Below are 23383 nucleotides of genomic sequence, written 5' to 3' on the forward strand. Positions count from 1 at the left end.
GAGTCAGATGTTTTGGCATCACCTAATCAGTCTTACTTGTCTGTAGGATCTAAAAAGAAAAAGAATTTGGGAAGGGGTAAGAAGAGCAGCAGCAGTAATTAAAATCACAAAAAAAATAGAAACATGTATGTTTGAAAGTTGGTGTGATTTTATATTAAAATAAGAATCATTTAGGCCTCTCATTAGGAAAATAAATCTGACTAAAGGCTAACAGGCCCTGAAAGTGAATTCTTGAAAGCAGAGGCCATAGAAGAGCCAGTCACGTATCTATGATGTTCAAGGGACTTCTCTCTAGACACCAATGACTCTACAACACATATTCTTCTTATGGTTCTTCTAATTGCCTTATGATACAACTCAAAATTAAATTTGAAAACATCAGGAAACTGAGCAAACATATCCTATGGAAAAGAACCATGGTAAATATAATAGATGATAAAACCATAAACATGCAGCATGGCATAAGCTGAGACACATTTAACTACTCGATGACCATTAACTATTAAGGACGCTTTCCATCCTTGCTTCTCTGCCTTTCTCCCCCCTCCCCCCATCCTGCTACCACCTGCTTCTGTAATCCCAACAGTAATGCCTGAAGGAAGCTGAACACAGGAACACCTATGGCATCAGGAGAGTCCGGCCATGTGCTTCTTCCCTGTTGCCTGTCCCCACATCTTATTTCAGTGGTTTTCAGTATACTTCATCTTTCAGTTCATTCATTCATATAATAAATGTTTATGGAGTTTTTACCATGTGCCTAGTCCTGTGGTAGCTCCTCACACATATATTTACAAACATTAAAAAAAAAAAAAAAAGAAACCAATCTAGAGAAAGAGAAATGCAAGCAATCACTTATACTATGTTGTGATACTGGCAATAGGCATATGTCACAAAGGGGGCGGGGGGAGGGGCGAGGCAGGAAAGACTTAACAGTGGATCTAATGATTGAGCTGAACTGGAAGAATGGGGAGAAGTTTTCCCAACGGACAAATCAAGGCAGGAATGGAGAGAAGCATTTGCCATGCAGAGAGGGGGGAGGAGCGTATTTGGTGGCCTGTGCAGAGCAGCGCAGGGGTATGAGGCGTGTTCTGGGAAGGGATGACGTGGAAGATGGGGAGGCTGAAAGTTAGATTTTTCCTTATGGCAACTGTGAGCTAGTGGAAAGTTCTTAAAGAAGAGTGATGCGATCACCTCTGCAGGTGAGACAGATTACTCTGGATAGCATGGAGGTGGGTTTGGATTTGAGATGGCTAAAGAAAGTTCGAAAAAGCAGGATTGAGGCTATTGCAACAGTTTAGGTGAGAGACAATCAGTGTCCAGACTGGACCAGTGGCAATGGAAGAAGCAAAGAAAAGGGATTGGAAAGATATTTGGGAGATAAAAAGTGCCAGGAACAACAATAGGCCTGGGGCACACAGGTTTTGCCCATTTTAGCAGTGCTGAGAAATACAATGACATTGCTACTCCAAGGTTCTAAAGTAGGGAGATGAGCAAGAGACTCTGTCCCTCCCTCCCTTTTTGAATTTCAGAAAATATCTGTGTGTTTTCACATGTCATTTGTCAAAAAGTATATTGCTATAAAGTGCAATAAATGTAAAGCTCAATTATAATTGTGGTTTAGATAATTTCTCAAGTGACTCTATCACATTTGTTTCCTAGTGAGATAGATAAGACATTATCCATATTGGTATATATTAAATGTACACCTAAAGCTTTACAAATTGAAGCATGAGTGGTTTAAAAGTGAATCTGTTCATTAGAAAAGTCATGTATATGTACATTAAAGAATCCCTATTTCTCTTTTTAAATAGAGAAAGCCACACAGTTTCGACTTGAACTGATAAAGGCAAAAGCATTGGCTGCCCTTGAAGATTTAGTAACAAAGGCGGTCAATGTATATAAACTCTTGGAAAAATGGCTTGGTGAAAGATACTTGAATGAAATGGCCAGGTAAAGTACTACATGGCTTTTTAAAAATACACTTCTTTAATTCTTGAGTGCCAACATTGACAAAGATTTTCAAGGTGTTTACAAATTTAAATTACATTTACAAATATAAATTTTGACCTTTTAGGAAATCACATGTATAAACACATAAAGTTAGCTTTACTGTCACATTCGTATGGACTCTTCAAATAGCAAATCCTGTATCAAAGGGTTCTATTGCAAGATCCAATTTTGTACATTATTTATGAGTTGAGTTTTCATACTGCTTAATGAGAACCTTAGTTTACAAGATAAGATTACAGGTAATTTTGAAAGATTTTTCAGAAGTAAAATAATGCCCCATATCTTTCTAATGTCAGACTTATTAGAGCCAATTAATGGGAGATTAAAAAGTCATTCACTGGAATGTTTTACTGGTTAGGCTGATTTCCCTATAAATGCAATACCTGGTTCTACTTTTCTGTTGATTTCCAAAGGTTTTCCAGATTCTCATTACTAGTGAGGGGCAGTGATCTCATCTTCTTAGCTTTCCCCTCCCAGGAGAAAAAAGGCAGCTCAGCAAAATGGAAAAGTCCTCATCTGAGAGTCAGGAGACATGATAGTCCGAACCAGGAGTCCCATGTTGTCCACAGATTAGTAGCATGCTTGATTGGTTTGGGCCTCGTTGGCTTCATCTATACAAGGAAACACTCCAGCCAGGCTATTTCAGAGACTTCTAGTAGATCTACATTCTGTGGTGCACTAGAGTTTGCAGTAAACATTTACTGAAAATTTAGAAGTTGCTAAGTAAATAGGACTCAAATGGCAGGTATTCTCAGAAGCAACAATTGTCATCTAAAAACAGTCGTTACAGTTTGTTTTCTCTGGTCTTTGTCTTATAATGAAAGTTCCTTTGTAAAATTTTCAGCATAGTTGTTTAGAATTATTACTCCATGGTTAAAAATAAACAAATAAACAGATAAAAATACAAACAGAAACATATCTCAGTCTGGCAATCTTACTTCAGTAATGCTTAAAATAATTTTACTACTGGATAACTCATCAGCGTCACAGAGCAATAATATTCAGTTCTGTTCTCTGACCACCACTTACGAATGAAAGCATATCTTCCTCATTACTAGGATTCGTGGCTCCCATCCATGTGGCCATCAAGTGTAAATGCATATTATTTTTATCAGATGTACTTGTATTGCTCAGATTTATATTGCGTATATATCTATGCCCTCTAAAGCTCAGAAGCCGTCAGGAATTGTGACCACAGAAGTTAAAACCTAGAAATGTGATACTGGAGCCGGGGTGGTGGGGAAGGAAAAGAGCAATTAGATCCCTTTGGGCTTCAAATCCTGCTTTTTATTTTTCTGGCATGTTTTTCTCCCATTCTTGAGAGTTACTCTTAGTAACCTTCCACTAGGTGGCGCGAATCTGTTTTGATACCCTGGTTAAGGCTGGGTCTCAGTCTGCATCTGGAGTCCCTCCTCACTTATGTAAACTCAGTAGCTATCCAGTGCCCTTCTCCTCGGTCCCCCGGCACCCAAAACCCCTAAAGCATAAACTAATTGGCTAATACATACTATGTGGACACTCACAAAGACAGCATCCTGGGGTTGAATTCAAGGATGTCTTTTGAAAAGACAGCAACTAATAGTATTTTTAAATTTTTCAGTATATGGTATATTTGGGGTTTCTGAATTATATACAAGTAGATTAAATACGAATTTTCCTGTGATGTTTAATCTTTCATTGTAGGATATAAACAATATCCTTTCTTTAGTACAGTGATAATGTACTTATTCATGTATAAAACTTCTCTGGCCTTTAAAATGGCCTTTAATTAGACCATTAACTATAAATATATCCCCAGTAAAGTTTAAATCCATGCCTCATTTGATTTCACATTAACAACCATAAGGTAGAGAGTAACATGTTGTTGACTCCATTGCAAAGATAGGGAAATTCAGAGAGCTTAGGCAACTTACCCCAGGACCTGTGGCTAAAGAATGCCCTAGAATAAGAGCTCGGCTCCTGGTATTCTCTCCACGGCACTGTCACTACAGTTCCTAACTGTTGTTGCTTGTAGCCAAGTGATCTAGCTAGGAATTGTTATTCTTGGCAAAGAAAGCAAAGCAATTTCAATGGATTGTGTGCATCAGAGGCTATTTTGACAACTGTGTCTTAGATAACATAAAGTTAGAGAAAAGCACTCCATAATAGAAATTCACTATCACATTTGATTCACTTTATAATTCATCCTGATTCCAAATAAATGTATTATTCTAACAGTCATATTTTACAGGGTATTGTGCCATATATTCTTATTCTGGTTCATACTTAGAATGAAATATAACCTTTGGCATAATCTTACTTATATAATGAAATATGTTGTAATACTAATAAAAACTATATTTAATAGATTCTCTTTTTGTTTGGCTTTGTATAAAATGTATAGCTATTAGTGGTATAATAAGCAAGTCTTTTGTTTTTAATATACATTTATTTAATACCTTGCCTTTTTACAAAATAGATTTGAGGAGAAATCACAATTTTTAAACATGCAAATGGAATTGTCTAACTTAGCTATATAACGTGTTCACTTTTGTGTGTCTGTCTTGTAAGCAGACACTGTTAATCTAATAGTATCTTTAATAGGGATAACTTTATTCATTTTACCATTTTCAGCATAGAAAAGTTAACTGAAGTAGCTCGCTATCATATTGAAACATCTACAAAAATTCAGAATGAACTTTATTTAAGCCAAGAAGACTTCTTCATTAATAGCGATATAAAAGTCTTCCCGGATCCTCCCCCACCAATACGTCCTCCACCCATAGAAAAGGAGGAAAATGGCACCCTGACCATTGAACAGCTTGACAATCTTCGAGATCAGTTCTTAGATATGGCACCTAAAGGTAGGAAAAATAATTATCATGCAAAGAGCACAAAAAATGTTAAGATTAACCAGGATGCCAGTCACTTTCCCACAGATAAAATCAGCTCTGTGGGATTGTGTACCACTAAAACCAGCCCTTGCTTTGTTCTAGTTTATCAAATATTTGCTTCATACAACATAGACCTTAAACAAACAAGAGAATCACAGTGACTAATACTTGAGCAGTGCGTTGATCCTCATTCGTGGTAATTCTCCATTCTTGTCCTCTCTTGGTAGCAAATTGGTAAATTTGGGTATTACAACATCTGGCAGTTGAGAGCCTTTGTGCATACTTCTAATTTAGCTTTCGTGTTGGAATTATGAGTTGTGTTTCTGTTTCCCCCACTAGTCTGTGAATGGAGACTGGGGAATAGAGAATTTCTCTTTTATGTTTGTTTTTCCCCCTCAATGCTTCCTAGACCATAAGCAAAACCAAATAAGCTGGTCACAAATATTTTCTTGACTGATCAATTTGTGTACATTATGTATACATGTTTTCTGCATACAGATTTTTTAATTCCTCCACATTTTATCCTTATAGCTCTATGGCATCTGCACAGCCTCCTCCTACTTCTAGATATTCTTCAATGAGTTCCATTAATTATAGCACAAATTATTTGGACAGATCACGTAGGATTATCATCTCTACTTTATAGGTCTAGACACTGAGTCGCAGAGCACTTGAGCAATTTGCCTATGATCATACATCATCAGATCTCTGCAAATCCAAAGTTCTTGCCCCTTCTCATTGAACTAGTTGCCTTTTATAAACACATTTATTTTATCTTCCAGCATATCCTACTTACTGGGAAATCATTACTTTTCCCTAGCGAACAGTCAACTTAACACAATGTCACTTGGTTTTAAAAGTCCAGTATTTCCAGAAATTCACATCAAATATCATTAGTAAAAAGAGCATTACTCTACTCTTAAGTCTGAAGGCTTCCTTGCCAAGCCCAGCAGGTGAATTAGGTGTGTATATGTGTGCCTAAGTAAACCCTTGTGCCAGCATGTGTCAGCTCATCAAATCAGCTTAAGCAGGCTTCACACTTCCAAGGTGTAAAAGCACACACTACAGCTGTGGATGGACACAGACTCCAGTTGGCAGCATATGGGCATGAAAGCAACGTGGCCATCAGCAGGTAAAAAAAAAAGATCAACTTTATAAAGTCAGCCCATGAAATCCTTCAGCCCTGCAGCCAGCATGGTGCGTCTTCTCCATTGTGTGAGCTTCACGATGCCCTTTTGTTACATACTTCCATCTTCAAAGTAGCTTTTGCTCTTCATTTTATCCATGCTGTTTTTACATATAAAATAAAAAGGTATGTGTGAAAAGAGTCTAAACATGAAATATGATTTGCTTTAATCCTACAGCATGGTGACTGGGAGTAAATCACTCAATTAGTAGATAAAAACTAAATCATTTAGGTTCATTTGAGTAGGTGGAAGTGGATTTTGGAAAATTATCAGTCACTTATAATTCTTTTTAGAAGGGACCCTAGTATTCATGATGATAATGGTAATACTTTGTTGGATCCAACCTCAAAACTAGAGCTCACATTTCCACTAAAAGTTTAAAAATAAATAACAAATAGCAGCTATAACTTGGCATGTGTATGTCTTAGAAAACTAACTCAAGAAACCCTTGGGACAAAAAGATGTCAACAGATACATTTATCTGTTTTCAGAATATGGTAGAGTAAGACTGTTTTCAGACGATTGTAGAAATATTTATAGCAAGGGAGGGAGAAGAAAGACAGGAAGGGAGGGAGAAAAGGAGGGCAACAGTTATATTAAAAAAAAAAAACAGAGTAAAAGAAAACCACTTGCCCTAGGGAACTTAGAGTATAGTTTGAAAAGTCAAGCAAAGAAGAAAATATAAACAACTATCTGGATTCTTTCTAGGACACAATATGAACATTATAAAAGTGCTCAGAATGCAATACAAAAGTAATACCTTGGAGGGAGAAATTGAAGGGAGTAAACAGCAATTTGGTGGCAAGGATATCAAGGATATTTAAAGTCAGGGGATTAGCTCCTAGAAAACCTGTAGACATGAGGCATGAGTATGAGAGTATGGATGTTCAGGAAATGCTCATGGCTTCCAGGCAAATAAAACAGGAGATCTTCTCTAGCTGAAGAACCACCTGTCCCACCCAAGCTGGAGAATTAACCCAAATGTAAGAATCGCAGTTGGAATTACCACAGAATTTACAAAGCTGTATAATGCTGTAGGATTTGGGGATTTTGTTGATTCAAAATGAGTTATGGTCTATGTGCCAACAGTTTAAACCCTTTATTATTAGCTCAATTACACCATTTGAAAAACCATATACTGCATAGGTTGCTTTTTAGGTATACGTAAAATACTTATCACAGTGTTGGGTATTTTATCAGAAGTAATGTTCATTGTTACTATTTTTGCTACATCATCAAGGAAAGGGAAAAGTAATATCATTCTGTTTTCTGCATCTCAAAGTCACAAAATTGGAGGTTCTCTACTGACACCCCTGAACCCAGCCTGCAGATATTTTCCCTTCCTGAAGAAACCCAATAATTACCACTCATCCCTTTTTTCCATCTCTTCTGGCCCCACAAAATATCCTCTGGCTTTAGTCTTTCTTCCTCAGTTCTGCAATTGCTGTTCACTTAAAAAACAATTGTTTAAATGATACATGCCTGGGCATATTTTGAATGAAGTCTTTTGTTGTATCCTTTCCTAGAACTGGAAAGCAATCTTTTATAATATCTTCCATTGTATTTACCCTAGAACTCTATGATTTTAAAAGACAATCTTAGTTGAAGTGATAACAGGTTTGAAAGTATGGAGCTACTGGCTGAATGCGGTATATTTCTAAATGTGTGATCCTGAATAACTTCCTGTTTAACTTGAAAGTTGTTGTTATTTCTAAGCCAAGAAATATGAACATTTTCTTATACTATTTCCTATATGCCCATGTAACCGATGATATCTAAGATGCAACTTTCAAGTTTGCTAAAATATATTAAAACAGATGGATTTTTTCCCTAGGAAAAAAGCATACATATTTGCATGTAATAGTCGTGTTATTAGTCCCACAGTAAGATCTTTTAGCAAATTTATGAGTGTGATGTTATTAAATTACACTTTACAACCTTTAATTAGGCTATACAAGTAAAATTATTGAAAGAAATGGGTAATTTTTGATTAAAACAAGTGACTGAACACTTTAAATACTGTGAGTAGCTAGTATCAGGATATAAACGGAAAGAACTAAAGCTTAAGGAGTTTTCTGCTGAATATTGGTTAACCCACTGGAAAATAAAAGTCTTCATTAAAATAGCCATTACTAAAGTTAATGTAAAATTGAAAATGCATCATACTCTATAATATATTCAACACTCCTTTTCTGGTCAAATTCTGCTACTTATGGTAGTTCTAAATCTCTTTTGGTACAGGTAATGATTAGATATAAAATACCATTTGTTGATATGATTGTCACAAATATACTAGGAAAAAAATGACCTTACTAATGACCAGGCTAATCAAAGAAGGTCATGCACAATGCAATTAAACAGTTGATCACATTTGCATTGTTCTTACCACCTAGCAAAGATCCATACTTTAGAATCATGGGAGCAGCTTAAGTAAGAGACAGCCAGTGAATCAGTTGAACCATTCTTTCCCTTGACCGTCCTAGGAATCGTTCCCACAAACATACTCCCAGTACAGAGTGTGATTTAGTGAATATTTTCAGAATTATAACTATAGCCAATTTGGCATTGTTACTGTGCGTCAGGCCCTGTGCTAGTATTTCCATATATTAATTCACTTATTATCCACCTCAACCTATGATGAGATGGCTGGAATCAGACAGCTCTTTCTCAAGTTCACCTCTTACGAAATGCCTGTCATATCATCTTGGGCAAGTTATTTAATTTCTCTGTGCATTATTTTCCTCACCTGCAAAATGGGGATAATAATGATCATTTCATGAGGTTGTTATGAAGATTAAAGTAATTAATATATGTCAAGTGCTTAGAAAGGATATAGCACATGGAATGCACACTTTAAAGGTAATATAAGCCATTATGACTTGATTGTATAATTAAATGTCATATTAGTATATGATACATAATATTATACAGTATTGACACAAACTATTCTCATTATTATCCAAAATGTTATCTTAGTGTCCTGAAGGTGCAAATACCCTGATGGGCACCTGCAATATTACCCCAGAGTACTTCCAGAAAAAGTGTTCGCCACCTGGTAGAATTAAACTGTGCAGTAATATGGCTCCCTGGGGACTATCAGCATACAAAACAAAAACCACTGATTTTGTACATTGCAGTAAGCTCTGGGCAGGTACATCTTGTCTCCAAACATCCAGTGCCAAGTACATCAGGAAGACAGCCTTTCTCCAATGGAAGCAATCTGGAGTCTATTGAAAGTAGAACACTTTAGCAGTGTTCCTTTGTCCCTGTTTAAACAGTAAGAACTCTTTTTTCTTGTAAGCACACTGGACTCCATGTAATGCCTGTAGAGATCAGTTCACATTTATTTTGGCTTCTACTGAGAAGCTATTTGGAGAGAACACAGTCCAGCAAATTCTACACCCTCCCTTTTTCTTCAAAAGAGGCAGCATTTAGTTGTGCAAGGTCTGTAACATTGTTTTAAAAACTGACAAGGACCCCTCCTTTGAACCATCTTGGAGATCCTTCTTTAATGACTGGTCTCAGAAAGAGAGGGGACAAATTCAGAATGCTGGGCTATGATGGCTAAGCTAGATCGTGCAGCTACATGGATTTTCCAGAAATTCTAAGGAAGGAGAGTAGCTATTGCTGCCTATATGGATCACCATGGGAGTTAGCCTAGAGGCTTTTGAAACTGAACCTTCCAGGAAGAGAAGCAGGGGAAGGATATTCCAGGCAAAGGGGAAAATGGAACAACTGGAGATTCTGAGATTGCATAACATATTTAGGGAACAGCAAACAGCTGGGACAAGGGGCAGGCGGTGAGACCACAAAGAGCTTGTGGTCAGGTTGTGAAGCCCCAAGCGGCTTGCAAAGGGCACGTAAGAGAGGATTCTCAAAGGCGTTTAGAGCCCACGGTCATGGAGAATGGATTGGAGAGGGGAAGAGACTGTCTGTGAGAGTAGTCGACATTGCCAGTCTCTCTACAAAGCCTCCAGGAACCAAGAGGCAGAAGGAAGGGCACGTCAGTGGTGGCTTGAAAGGGATAACTAAAAGGTTCTGTGGGTTTTTCCAGGCTTAGTGTCTCAGAAGATTATAAAAATATGATATTTTCAGGTGAGTATTTTGATCTGCAAACTGCTTAAATTAGTCTAACATTGCCCAAATCAAGAAATACATAAAGATTTCTTAGAAAAGGGATGATATAGAAGAATGGATGCTATTAATAGAACTATCATACCATGTGGCAAACCCCAGAGATAACAACAAAGAGGAGTGTGTACCCCAAGTCCCCTACTGCTCTCTCAGTGGGTGAAGTCCTTGACTAGATCAGATTCAGATCACAGAAAAGCAATAGTGAATCTAGAATACTTTGAACCTATTAAAACTGTTCATAGTCAGAGTTTCAAATGTGTCTTTAGGATGAAACATACAGGCAATTTCATGAAGCCAGAAAACTGACATTAGATAAATGAAAGAATAGAATCTGCTCAGAATTCAACATAACATCTTCTGGAAAATCTAGCCATAACACTAAAAACATAAAAGCTGGCAAAATCAGTATTGAAAATTAAAACGCTTTCCTTTAACAACAGGAGACTTTTCTTTTCATCCTTCATTCATTTATTTGCCAATATTTATATGTGTAGAGCAGGCCCCAGACATGGTCTTACAGGCCCACAGTGAAAGACTGCCCAATGCTTAGGTAAGAAAATAAAGGCAGTAGCTGTCAACTACAAAGAGACTAATTTTAAATTCAATACAGTAATATTTGGAATTTGAAAAAAGTAGGGTCTGTTTTAACAACTGCAAAAAGACTTATTAAAAGGCAAGGTAGACATTAAATAAAAATAAGATAGATCAACTAATGTCAAAGGTTTTCAATTAAAAAATGGTTAAGAGATAGGAGATGATAAAAGTCAGTTAAGAAAGGAGATTTATTTTCTTAAACATCTACCAAGTGCTTAGCCGTCAGCTAGATGTTATAAGGCACAAAAGAAGTAAGTATAGTTCTATCAGAAGAATTTAAAATCCAATTGAGAGCCCAAAGCCTAGAACCATAAAGCATTGAACCAAAAAGATGGAGTGGATGTCAGCATGAGATATTTTAATTTAATATACAAATACATATTCAATTTATTCATTATATGATAAAAATAAAACAATATAATCTAATGATTAATAATATCAAAGAATTTGTAGAAGGGACATATATATGTGATCTAGATTCTCTACCTTCAGGAAGAAACTGGTATTTGAGAATTTTGTTGCTTGCAATTTTTATTTTTTTAATGCTTCTCTTCAGCTATATATCGGTTCTCCTCTCTGAAAAATAATCAAATGTGTGTCAAAAATGCAATCTTTAGGGAAAGAAGAAAGATGAGGCATGGAGCACAGCTCCTTTATGAAACCACCTGGCAAGGGTTTCAAAGCCTGACACCCTTTTTGTAAATTAACAAGTTTGCTGTACCATTGCCAGAGAAGGTAGGACTCAGGCAAGAGAAGAGACATGTTCAAGGCAGATCTTATAGACACACTACCATGCATTCCCTATTATTCCTTTTTATTCCCATGGGAAGGAAATTTCAGTAAAATCAGTGTCCCTTTATGCATAGAGAAATGGATTCTGTAGTGAGGAAGACCACAGCACCCCTTCCCCCAAGCAGAAAACTCATAATAGTGAAGTGCATAAACATGGGTACTACGGAGCCTACTGGTGAATTCCAGCTCCACCACTTACTTAGGAGCACTACAACATTGGATGCACTAACTAACCCCTCTGTGCCCCAGTTTTCTTATCTGTAAAATGGTGATAATAATAGTTGGTCCATTTTCTTAACTATAACATAGGGATAATGGATTGTGAGGATTGACTGATATAAACCAGTTACAGAGCTTGCCAGAATGCCTGATAAGTAATAAGCACTCAGTATAATTTTTCCAAAAATAAGGAGCCAACGTGGGGGGCGGGCAGAGGTTAAGACCTTGTGATTACTTAAAATAACAATGTGGAGTTATTTTAAAGGCAGGGATCCTCCGGATGTTGTGAGTCAAGTCCCTGGAAAGCAGAAAAGGCCACGGAAGCTAGACCATTATTTTCCAAAGAGAAACCATCAATTTTTGAAAATTTGGTTAAAAAAATATCCTTGGCTTGTATATGATGAGTTATTAAATATTATGTTCTGTGCCCTGTGTCGTAAGCACGGAGTGAAGTCAGGGGGAAGTCAGTTGAGTTTTTCTTCTGGCACGGACAACTTTAGGACTGAATTTCTCAATGCACATCATCTCAGCGAGGCTCATGCCAAGGCTTCATTAATGGAAGCAACAAGTGGTTCTCCAGTGAACAGAGCCACCACCAACCTTATGGTGAGGACCATGAGCAAAGTCACCCTTGGGAGAGTCGAGAACTTATTCAGATCATGTCATGCTATTGCCAAGACTGGACGCCCCCTCAAAGATTTTATCTGGATGTGCAAGTTGGATGATATGAAGGGCGTTGATATTGGCCCAGTATTCAGAACCAACAAATCAGCAAGAACGTTTACATATTTTATTGCTGAAGTAGAACGGAAACATCTAAGAGAGAAACTAGAGAAAAGTAAATTTTTCTCAGTCATCAGTGATGGAATTATAGACAGTTTAATCAAGGAAGCCAAAATTGTCTATGTGCAGTTTGCACATGCAGGAAAAGTGCATTGTCAAATTGTTGGGGTACAGACAGTAGAAAGGAAAGATCCTCTGGCAATAAAAAATGCCATTGAGAAAACTCTAGAGATAAATCTTCACCTTAGGCTGTCGAGCCAAGAGTGGGCAAAGAAATTGGTTGGTTTTGGAAGTGATGGCACCCCTGGCATAGAGGGAGAGAACAACAGTGTAGCCCTGCTTTTAAGAGAAATCCAACCATGTGTGCAGACTGTATATTGCTTTGCACATCACCTTGAATTGTCTTACAAGGTGGTGTTCCAGAGCATTCCACTGTACAATGATGTCAAAGACCTTCTTCATAGCATTTATCACTTCTATCACAATTCTTCTCTTCATAAGAATTCTCTGATAACTGCTTTCAAAGTCCTTCACCTTCGACCTGTGATACCTTCTCAAATAGGAGGCAGAAGGTGGCTTCATGGATTACAGACAGCCCTCCAGAACTTTCTCAAGGGATATCCTGCAATTGTCCAGCAACTGCATTCAGTAAGTAGTTTTGAAATACTGCATTATTTTACTTTTTCAGAATAACAGGAAATACTTTTTTGAGCTTCTTGGAGTAATAATTTTGAGAAAGATAACCACCATATTATTCCCAACCTGTTTTATAGGCAAGCAAAGGCAAAAGTGACAGCAGTCAACAGAAAGCCAAAGACCTTCTAGAATCCCTTCTTCAAGCCAACATTATTAAATTTGCCCACTTTTTGGTGGATGTCATTAATGTCCTTAGCATTCTGTCCCGTGTCAGTCAAAACAGAAATTCTTCAATTGCTGACATATTTTCCACCTTAGAGTCAACACTGGAAATGCTCCAAATATATCAAACAAGGTGAGAGGTCAAGGTGATCTGAGGTCTGTCAAACCAGACAGTTTGACTTGGGGATTTATTTAAGCCAAATGCTTTTTCATTTAATTCCTTACTTGGAAAATTTTTCCCCCCAGACCAGGACCAAAAGAACGCAGGGTGGATTCAGTCACATCCTTTCATGGTAACTGCCTCAGAGGAAAAGAAAACATTTCTGCCATGAGACTCATGGTTTTAACACATCTTATCAAGAGGCTGGAAGGCTGCTTCAGAGATGCCAGCCACTATGTGATGAGGGCTACCATGATTGGAAGCTTTAAGTTGTGGCCCACAAAAATAAATCAAGGTAACTTATATGCACTGATATTGTCTCTTGTTTTATCTTTAAAAGGTTTTTTTCGGAGACAGGGTCTCCCTCAGTTGCCCAGGCTGGGCTCAAGTGATGCTTCTGCCTCAGCCTCCGGAGTAGCTGGGACTACAGGTGCACACCACCGTGCCTAGCTAGTATTTAAATGTTTTTGTAGAGACAGGGTCTTGTGGTGTTGCCCAGGCCGGTCTCAATTTCCTGACCTCAAGTGATCCTCCTGCTTCAGCTTCCCAAAGTCCTTAGATTACAGGCATGAGCTGCCACTCCCGGTCCTCTAATTTTAAACCTATTATTCTTTGGTTGTCTTTATGAGTTTCTTTTGTATGTGACTTTTCTTGTGTATTGATTGCAGAATTTGGAGAAAGAGAGGTATCTATCCTGCTTGCACATTATGAACCAGTATTAGAAGCTGCCAATGTGAAACTTGATGAGGTGGACACTGAATGGGGCATGTTGAAATTCGAGATTTATGCCAGGTAAGCAAGAAAGCAAGCTGAGGAAACTAGTTGAGATTTATAAATATTTGGATAAAACTTGGAAATCTTAACCTTTTACATTTTTCATCTTCCCTCCTAGATTTCAGAACATTCGAAAATTGACTTGGGATTTTGTAAATTCCATTTATTTACACAAGTATCCAAATATCCTGACACTAGTTGACCTAGTGCTGACACTTCCTGCAAGTTCAGCTGAAGCAGAACGTGGCTTTAGTCAGATGAAACGGACCAAGTCACACATGCATGCTAAAATTGAGGATGAAAGCATGACGGATGCCTTGATCATTCATTTGAACTCTCCAGATATTAATAATTTTGACCCTAGGGAAGCTATTCATTTATGGAATACAAGAACACTATCTTCAGCTGGTGACACAAGACCTAATTCGGATTGCTCATCAAACTCAGATAGCCATTATGAAAGTGATTAGTTATGTGACAAATGTTGACATTGTTATTGGTCATAGAAATAAAATAAAATAAAATAAATGATTTTCAAAAACCTAAAATTTAAAAGTAAAACAGTAACCTGTCTTCACATCAAACATAAGAGACATTTGGCATCTTCCAAACATACAAAGTAAAATTCCAAGATTGATTTTCCTGTAACTTTCTGACTCTACTTATGTATTCACACATTCTTTTGCATTCTTTGGGTAGAGGTATATGCTTCTAAACAATGGTTATTTTAATGTCATCTTTCTGAGAGTTATCACTGAGGGTAACCACTATAATTATGGTTTGTGTTCTCTTAAGTCGGCATACAATTTACTGTTTTTCTGAGATAATTCTAAATGATAGCTACATTAGATAACTAATCTAGGGCCAGATTAAAAGAGAGCTTCTCTTGCTATCCATGAACAAAATTTGTAAGAGAATCTATTTATGTTATTGTATTAGGTATGAAAATCATATCACTACATGCCTTGGCCATTTAAGTAACAAGGTCAAATATTAAAATAGTTTTCACATTTCATACTAAGAGCCTCAGATAAAAAATTCTTATGTAAACTGAAAGTATTGTCTTAACAACATTTTGTTTTATACCATAGCCATTAAAGACAGTGGAAACACATACAACTTTGCAGAATTTTAAAATACTTGGAATATCCTCATGGTTTCAATAGATTTTATTTATGGTTGTATCTTGAGGAACATGACTGATTTATGTCTAATCTGTCTGAAAACCAGGATGGTATCCTATAGAGCTCAGTTTACTGAAAATTCAACTACCTGGAAAATGTTTTCATCTCTATAAAATTGGTTACTCAGATTTGATCCAAAAGGATACAGAATTTATTTCTGAACAGCCAGCTAGATGGCCTATTATATCAAAGAAAGAAAGATCCCATTCTTGCTACCCAGAAAATTATCTTCCAAATATCAAAATTGTATATTTGCCTTGAAACACTGACATTCTAAAAGGATTATTGCATTTCCCTAGAGGTTAGAGGAAATGGTAAACTTCACATGGACTTTTAGAAATGCTAAAAACTTAGATGTAAAAAGAAAACTTTGGGATACTATGTCTATGTTTCACTCTTTTTATTTCTAAACAAAGAAGAATATCTATGTACTCTGGACCTGAAATATACCCAGATACACATTAGGAGTCTCTCCTGGCTCTAGAAGGTATCTCTGCTTTGTGAGTTAGCCAGACATTTTTTAAGCATATTCATTTATTTTGTTTTCCTATTTCTTTTTTGATGCATGTGCATGCAATTCGAAAGTAGACATCTCTTTTAGATAGGGTTAAGTAAATTAGTGTATAAGGGGAAAGCATGTTAAAGGTTAGTAATCTTAGGGAATATTGAGCCAATTAGATGATTAAATTAGCACTTTCAATCTAATAATTTAACAATTCATATCTCCTTACATCTACAAAAGCAAATATATTCTGATCTAAAGGGCAAAAAGAGGATAAATATGTTACCTTGATTGCAGTGGTGATCTGTATGCATTTAAAACACCTTTATCTCACATTTACCAAAATACATTATTCTTGTGCCCCACTGTATATAGGAAACCTTAGAGTAATATTTTTAAAACTTCAGGCTATTCTGAGTAAAAGATCAAATAAAACTCCAATTACCATTTAACAATTTTTCCCAGTCTGAAATAAATTATTACTAAGCCCAAAAAGGTATTTTGACTCAGTTGAGAAACAATAATGAAAAAGTATCAGGAAATTGATTATTATTTTTATGTTTTCAAGATGGCTTCTGTTTCTCTAAAGTTTACAGTTTTAAATACCATGAATAAAGTTATTATACAAATACCCATGATTTCTTCTATTTTAACAAAAGAAAAAAAAAGCCCTGTCACTTAATATAAATGACAAAATATTTTTCATTGTATTATAGGCATGATAGGAAATAAAGCATTTACTGACATTCTGCTGGATTTGGTGACCCTGAACCTTGGAACCAACAACTTTCCTAGTAGTTGGATGCACCTTACCCTACCTGAAGTAAGCTTCCATTTTGTTTGGTTTTAAAGATTTGAACACTCTTCTAATTTTATCAGTGAGTCAATAGTTCTAAAATAACCAGTACTCGCATAGTGTCTGACATTTAGTAGGCAATCCATGAAATTTGAGTGAATAAAAAAATCAATGAACTTCAAATTAAGACACATATGCACATGCTCAGTATTCTCAGTGATGATCCTAACAGTCAATGAAACATTACAGAGACTGGGAGGCTCAGCCATGAGTTTGTATCCATAACTACCAGACGGAATGATCCTAGCTAGTAATAGCAGGTGATTCTGGCAGTTCTTGCTTTTTGTCATAATCTTTTCCTTAAGAACGTATCAGAAAACAAAGTAGTTAAAGATCATTTCTCCATGGGCTGTAGAAGCCCTGCAAGGACACAGCTATTAATATAATCTTTATCCCTCCTCTGTTGAAAAGGTACAAGATTTACTGAAGTCATATGAGTACATTGATTGTGTAACAGTAAGCAAAAAGCACGCACGCATGTCAAGGAAGCAAAACAATGAAACACTTTCTAGGTACTATCTGACGTGGATTGGTTGGTGGAACAAAGGGCACAAAAGGGAACAAAAGTCAAAATTTGCTCTATTTGCCAATATAAAATCCTACTGCTTTCATGTGAACCTCTTACTGTGAAAATCTAAGCAAACAGAGCTTCAAGATAGAGTCATACAAATATTCCAGTAATATTTCCTGTTTTCTTCTAGTTACAGGAGTTAACATCTTTATTAACAGTAAACTCGGAGTTTGTGGACTGGCGAAAATTCCTATTAGTAACTGCGATGCCTTGGCCCATCCCCCTGGAGGAGGAGCTCCTGGAGACACTGCACAAGTTCAAGGCTGTGGATGAGGAGCAGAAGGGCACCATCACTTTTGAGCAGTATATGCAGGTTGTTATCAGCACCTGGGGCAGTAATAGCACCAGAACACTTTCGCTTTAGGAAGTGAATTTTCGCTGATGCTACATTGCCAGGTCTCAGGCCAGTGTTTTGCGTCTCAGCTGCCCATGTCTAGGCACCCAGAGGCAGCACAGGCAGTGTGAAGGCCCCAGACAGAAATCTGGCTTCTATCCCCAGGGAAAAGATCTGGAAAAGTCAGAGCTTCCGGGAGAACTAATGGATCTGAAAGAAGTCACATGAACTTCATTGTTCTGAATTCCTAACCAGTAGTTCTTCTCTTTGGCTGTACATTAGAATCATCTGCAAAGCTTTTAATAAGCCCAATACCTAATACCCCAGGAGTGGCAAGAACAGTGATAAAGAACACAGGGAAAAAGCAGGTTTTGTCTTTGGGGTGAGAGGCTGGTGAATGATGAGATTGTTTTTGACAAGCTGAGTTTGAAATGTCTGTGGTAGTATAGATAGAAATGTCCAATCTGATATGGCAGATACAGAAGGGAGTACAAGTCACTATAATATAGGCAGTTGTTGAATTTATGAGTGAAGATCATCCAAGAAAAGTGATGGATAATCTAGTAAGTGTAATACCTGGCCATACTTGGCAGGTAGGATGTAACTAGTGACCTCTGCCAGAGAAATTTTGGTGGAATAGTAAATACAGAAGCCAGATTGCAGAGGATTGAGGAAATGAAAAGGTCTTTAGGAAGTGAAGACAAGAAAAGCCAGCTCATTTCTGAGAAGTTTGAGCAAGAAAGCGGTGAGAATAAAAATTCCTGAGAGGAACCTGAATTACTTATTTTGTCTCTACTAATTGAATTTATTCTACTGCTCACCATTTTACTTTGCTGGTAGACACAAAAGAAGGAAACGTTATAAGGAATGAACTTTGAAACAGGATGATACTCTCTGGGTGCCTGTATCTCTCATGTATTTCATCATTGACAGATCTCATTTCCTCCTGCTTTTCTTTTCTTCCTTAATTAATGGATGCCATGCTTTTTTTTTTAAGATAGCCCTGAAGTTACCATGCTCGTACAGTTGAGCCAGAGGAAATAACACCTGAATAATGATGAGGCTCTTTCAGGGCTGATCAAGACAGGTGTTTGGCTGAAAGAGCTCTGATATATTTATTTCCCAAGTAGAGCAATTTATGAATGCTGTCATTGTCCTGGATTTACAATTTATTAAGGTAGTTTTGTTTGAAAATAATATCAGCAGACCAAAATGTACTACATTTCCATAGATAGCTTAAGATTTTAAAAGGTGGGCACTCATGAAATTACTGACCTTCACTATTTACTGTATGTGGCAATTAACACAGGATATCATTTGAATATCCTTTTGCACAAACATGAGAAGAACAAAGGGTGTTGACAGTATTTATCAAAGTGCTGAGCCAGAACCAGAAAGTTCCTTTACCAAGGTGTGAATTTCTTAGAGAAAGTTGGATGCTGCATTTAATTGAAACTCAGAAATACTTATTTGAACACTGCCTATGTTTGGGGAACAGTAATTGCTAAGCTCTGCCCTCTCCCCTTGCCTGCTTAGCTCCCACTCCTCCGAAGCCCCAGGACACTGATGCCATTTGGAGAGGCCACCTGAACATCCTGCCTGCCTTTTACAGATTTCCAACACTTGCCAGCTTGCCACCCCATCCTCCCCCAAAATGTTTCATGGGGAAAATCAAAATAGCTTTGACGGCAAAATTTTATAAGATTTGTTGAAAATGCCACATTAGAACAGTAAGATAGCATAACTGGCTTGCTGAAATGAAGTTCTCTGGGAGAAGAGGGCTGTCTCCTATGCTTTTTATTTTGTCTGTTTTTCTTTTTCTTTTGACTAATTGCAAGTTCACCACAACAGCCACTTAGGAGTGAGCTGATTGCCCCAGCTTCTAAAATGGAAAAATATACAGCATTTGTGAATTCAGCTAGGCCATGGACCTCGGCTAAACAATGACAGCATAAAAGCCTATTTGCCCTTTGCTCCCAGCTGGGCTGCCCCTGTCTCTGTCATGTGTGGATGTGTAGTCACACTCGTGTAGAAGTCTTTGATGTTGAAGTATCGACTCATCTTCTATCAGTGAGAATGCATATTATTATAGGCTTAATGAGTCAGATGTTCTAGGATCCAAACAGCACAGTACATATTCTCTAAAGAAAAGTAAAAAATGTAAATTCTTTGGCCATGTTTTAGCAAGAGAATACAAGGACGATTTCCATATTTTAGAAAGAAATGACTTAATAGTCTAGTGAGGCAGGATGTGGTTGGCTTAATCTTGCTTATCAAATTAAACTCCTTACTATACATATAGGTTTGCATTTAACACTTCAGATTACTAGAATTCTTATGGTTGATTTTTCAGAAAACAATATTTTTTCTTTCTAATTTGCTCCTTTTATATACAAAACACTTTGAAATGGTTTTCTAATTAACAAAATATCGTATATTTTAGAAAACCAATAGAAGGAATCTTTGGTTTTAAAAATCAAGGAAAATCCTATGCATTGTAGTGATTGGACATAGGATTGATAATTGACTGAGAAATGGGGGAGGAGGAAGGATCTTTGTTTCTTTTCTTCCTCCTCTAGCTCTTTTAATATTTTCTCTTTATCACTGGTTTTCAGCAACTTGATTATTGTGTTCCTCACTATGGTTTTCTTCATGTTTCCTCTCTTTGGGGTTTGTTGAGCTTCTTGAATCTGTGGGCTTGTAGTTTTTTTCAAATTTGGAAAATTTTCAGGATTGTCTCTTCAAATAGTTTTTCTGCACTCCCCTTCTTAAAATCTAATTACATGTTTGTTTATTAGTATTGTCCCACAGGTCACTGATTCTTTGTTTATTTTTTCCTGTCTTTTTCCTCTCTGTGATGTATTTTGCATTCATTTCTATTGCTGTGTCTTCAAGTTCACTGATGTTTTCTTCTGCAAAGTTGAGTCTGCCATTAATACCATCTAGTTTACTTTTCATTTCAGATGTATTTTTTTATCTCTAGACATTTAAGTTGGGTTTCTATAATATATTTCATTTGTCTCCTCATTTTGTGCATGTTTTTCTTTATTTCCTTCAACAAATGAAATATATTTAGAATAGCTGTTTAACATCCTTGTCTATTCATTCTATCATCTGTCTCATTTCTGTATTGTTGTTTCTTCTGGATATAGGTCATATTTTCTGTCTTTTTTGCATGCCTAGTAATTTAATATTGGATGACAGATGATGTGAATTTTATATTATTGGGTACCCAATTTTGTTGTATCCCTTTAGATATTGTCAGGCACATAGTGATGTTACTTGAAATCAGTTTTATCCTTTGAAAGTTATATCAAGAATTGTGAGAGTGGGTCCAGAGCAGCCTTTATTGTAGGGCTAATCTGGGTCCATTACTAAGGTAATATCCTTCTGGGGGCTCTCTACCTAATGTCTTGTGTATTAGGATGTCCTTCCACTCTGGGTGGTGGTAACACAAACTAATCCAAGCTCTGTTTGAATCTCAGGAGTTGCTGACCTTACTACTTTCCAGTGGCTCTTTCTCTGGTATTTTCCACATACACATCCACAGATCGGCTCTCAGTCAAGACTTGAGGAGACACCCTCTTCATATCTCCAGAGCTCTCTTGCTTTCTGTTCGCAACTTTAGTACTTTGCCCTGCAAATTCTAGCAACCACGGACTCCCTCAACTACAAAACTTGACTTCTTAAATCAGCAGTACCATCAGGCTCTACCCAGGAGCCCCTCCTGGGCCCGCAGGCTGAAAAGGTCCTCCAGGCTGGAATACTAATACGCCTCCTCATTTATTTCCTTCTTTCAAGAATGACTGTCCTGTGTTGCCTGTTGTCTAATGTCTGGAAAATCCTATTCTAAATGTTATCCATTTTTCTTGTTGTTTAAGGCAAGAGGATAATTCTGCTATTTATTACTGCATCATGGCCAGAAGCATAAATCTACCCATGTTCCTCATCTCTCTATTCTTCCATAGGTGGTACTTACCCTCCACAGATGAGCCATCGGGCAAGGATTTCCTCCTGGCCAGTGCAGAAGTCACTTATGTTCCTAGCTTGTACCATGCTGGGTATTAAGCTTCTTCTGGTTCTTCTCTCTCACAGGCTTCCACATAACCAGCATTTCTTTCCAAATTAAAAGAAAACGCAATCCTCACCTCTAGGAGTTGCACATCCTTACAAGCTATCCAATGCCATTCTAGCCATCTCTCAAAGCACATGTGATTCTTGGAAGTAAGTCAGACATAGAGCATAGGCCAGAGTCAGGTTAGGCAAGCCAATGGTTCTTGGCAGTAGGCAGTGCTAAGGATAGGTTGTTACTCTTAAAGATGGTAAGGGAGCAAGACCTAGGAACAAAATAATTATGTAAATGAAGAACTTACTCTGTATATAAGTTAAGATTAGCAAGATACATTCTTTGAACCCAAGGATTTTAGACCTGATGTTTAACAGCAAACATGATTGACAACACCCAAAAGAATTAACTAATGCCAAATGTTTGGAATAAACAGGTCAAATTGGAGTTCAGAGGAGAGATCAAGGAAGGCCTCCCTGGAGAGGTATGATCTGGAAAGATGTGTAGGTTTATCTGGGTGGAAAGGAGGATAGAAATCACCTAAGGTAGGAGGAATGGTGTGATTAAACGAGTGAGAATAGAAAATGGTTCTGAGCAGAGAATGATAATATGACAACATTAAAATTATGAGAAAATTGATATGGTTGCATAGTAAAAGCTGAGGCAAATAAGAGAAAGACTGGAAACAAAAACAGCTTGAGGTTATAGAGTGGTCTGTGACAGAGGTAATGAGGCTCTACATCAGAGTGGTAGCAGTGGGAATGGAAGGAAGGGAGAGCCGGGAGAGCCATTGCAAAATGGGAGCTGCCAAATCCAAGAGGATTTGGTAATTTGTGTCAGGTATGGATTGAGAGAGAGGGATGTCGTAAAAAAGAGGCCAGTCATTCAGCTACTCAGCAAAAGATTTTTCTAACACCAACAACGTATCCCAGCACTAAGCAATTTTCCAAGAATGGATAGGATATGAACAGTACATAAGGAACAGGAACTATTGTTATGGAGGGGACCCCTCCAAAATATTGCTAATGCAAACTTGATCTAGAGTAATGACCTCCAAGATTCATCACACATTCCAATAGTTAAAATATAGCTGGCATCTCTAATATGTGGACTTTATTTGTAAATTCTATGCTGTACTGTGGCACTAATACATTATATACATTCTCAAATATGTAAAAATAAAAATTACAAAATAATGAGATAATGAGCAATGTAAATGGAAGTTCTAGTATTTTTTCCTACACCCCCATGGTGTCTGTGCCCTACTTTGGAGACCACTGCTGTAGAAACTGAAACAGGATTGGTTCAGTCTCTGCTGTTTTTAGAGGAATGATTACATCTCTGCATAATACATACTTTAATGATTTTCATTTTTATTTTTTTGTGTAGGTTGGCCTGTGGTTTACAGGAGATGAAGATATAAAAATTCCAGAAAATCCTCTTGATCCCTTGCCATTTAATAGACAGGAGCATCTCATAGAGGTAA

The 23383-nt window shown here is 37.2% G+C and overlaps 1 protein-coding gene across 6 annotated transcripts in view; it reads left to right on the forward strand.

Moving 5' to 3' along the window:
* SPEF2 (sperm flagellar 2) overlaps positions 1–23383 on the forward strand; it is a 194443-nt gene that overhangs the window by 149243 nt on the left and 21817 nt on the right. For 4 of the 6 annotated variants that reach the window (XM_045565587.1, XM_045565583.1, XM_045565585.1 and 1 more), the window contains 5 exons: positions 1812–1950; positions 4624–4853; positions 16787–16893; positions 17628–17810; positions 23287–23379. In XM_045565587.1, the coding sequence (XP_045421543.1) occupies positions 1812–1950; positions 4624–4853; positions 16787–16893; positions 17628–17810; positions 23287–23379 (752 nt within the window). Of the gene's footprint in view, positions 1–1811; positions 1951–4623; positions 4854–13093; positions 13241–13365; positions 13584–13696; positions 13906–14278; positions 14403–14502; positions 16647–16786; positions 16894–17627; positions 17811–23286; positions 23380–23383 lie in introns of those variants that run through there. The other 2 variants (XM_045565584.1, XM_045565588.1) reach the window with 2 other exon arrangements.

The sequence above is a fragment of the Lemur catta genome, chromosome 12 (genome assembly GCF_020740605.2).
Source record: "Lemur catta isolate mLemCat1 chromosome 12, mLemCat1.pri, whole genome shotgun sequence".
In the NCBI taxonomy this organism is placed as follows: domain Eukaryota; kingdom Metazoa; phylum Chordata; class Mammalia; order Primates; family Lemuridae; genus Lemur; species Lemur catta.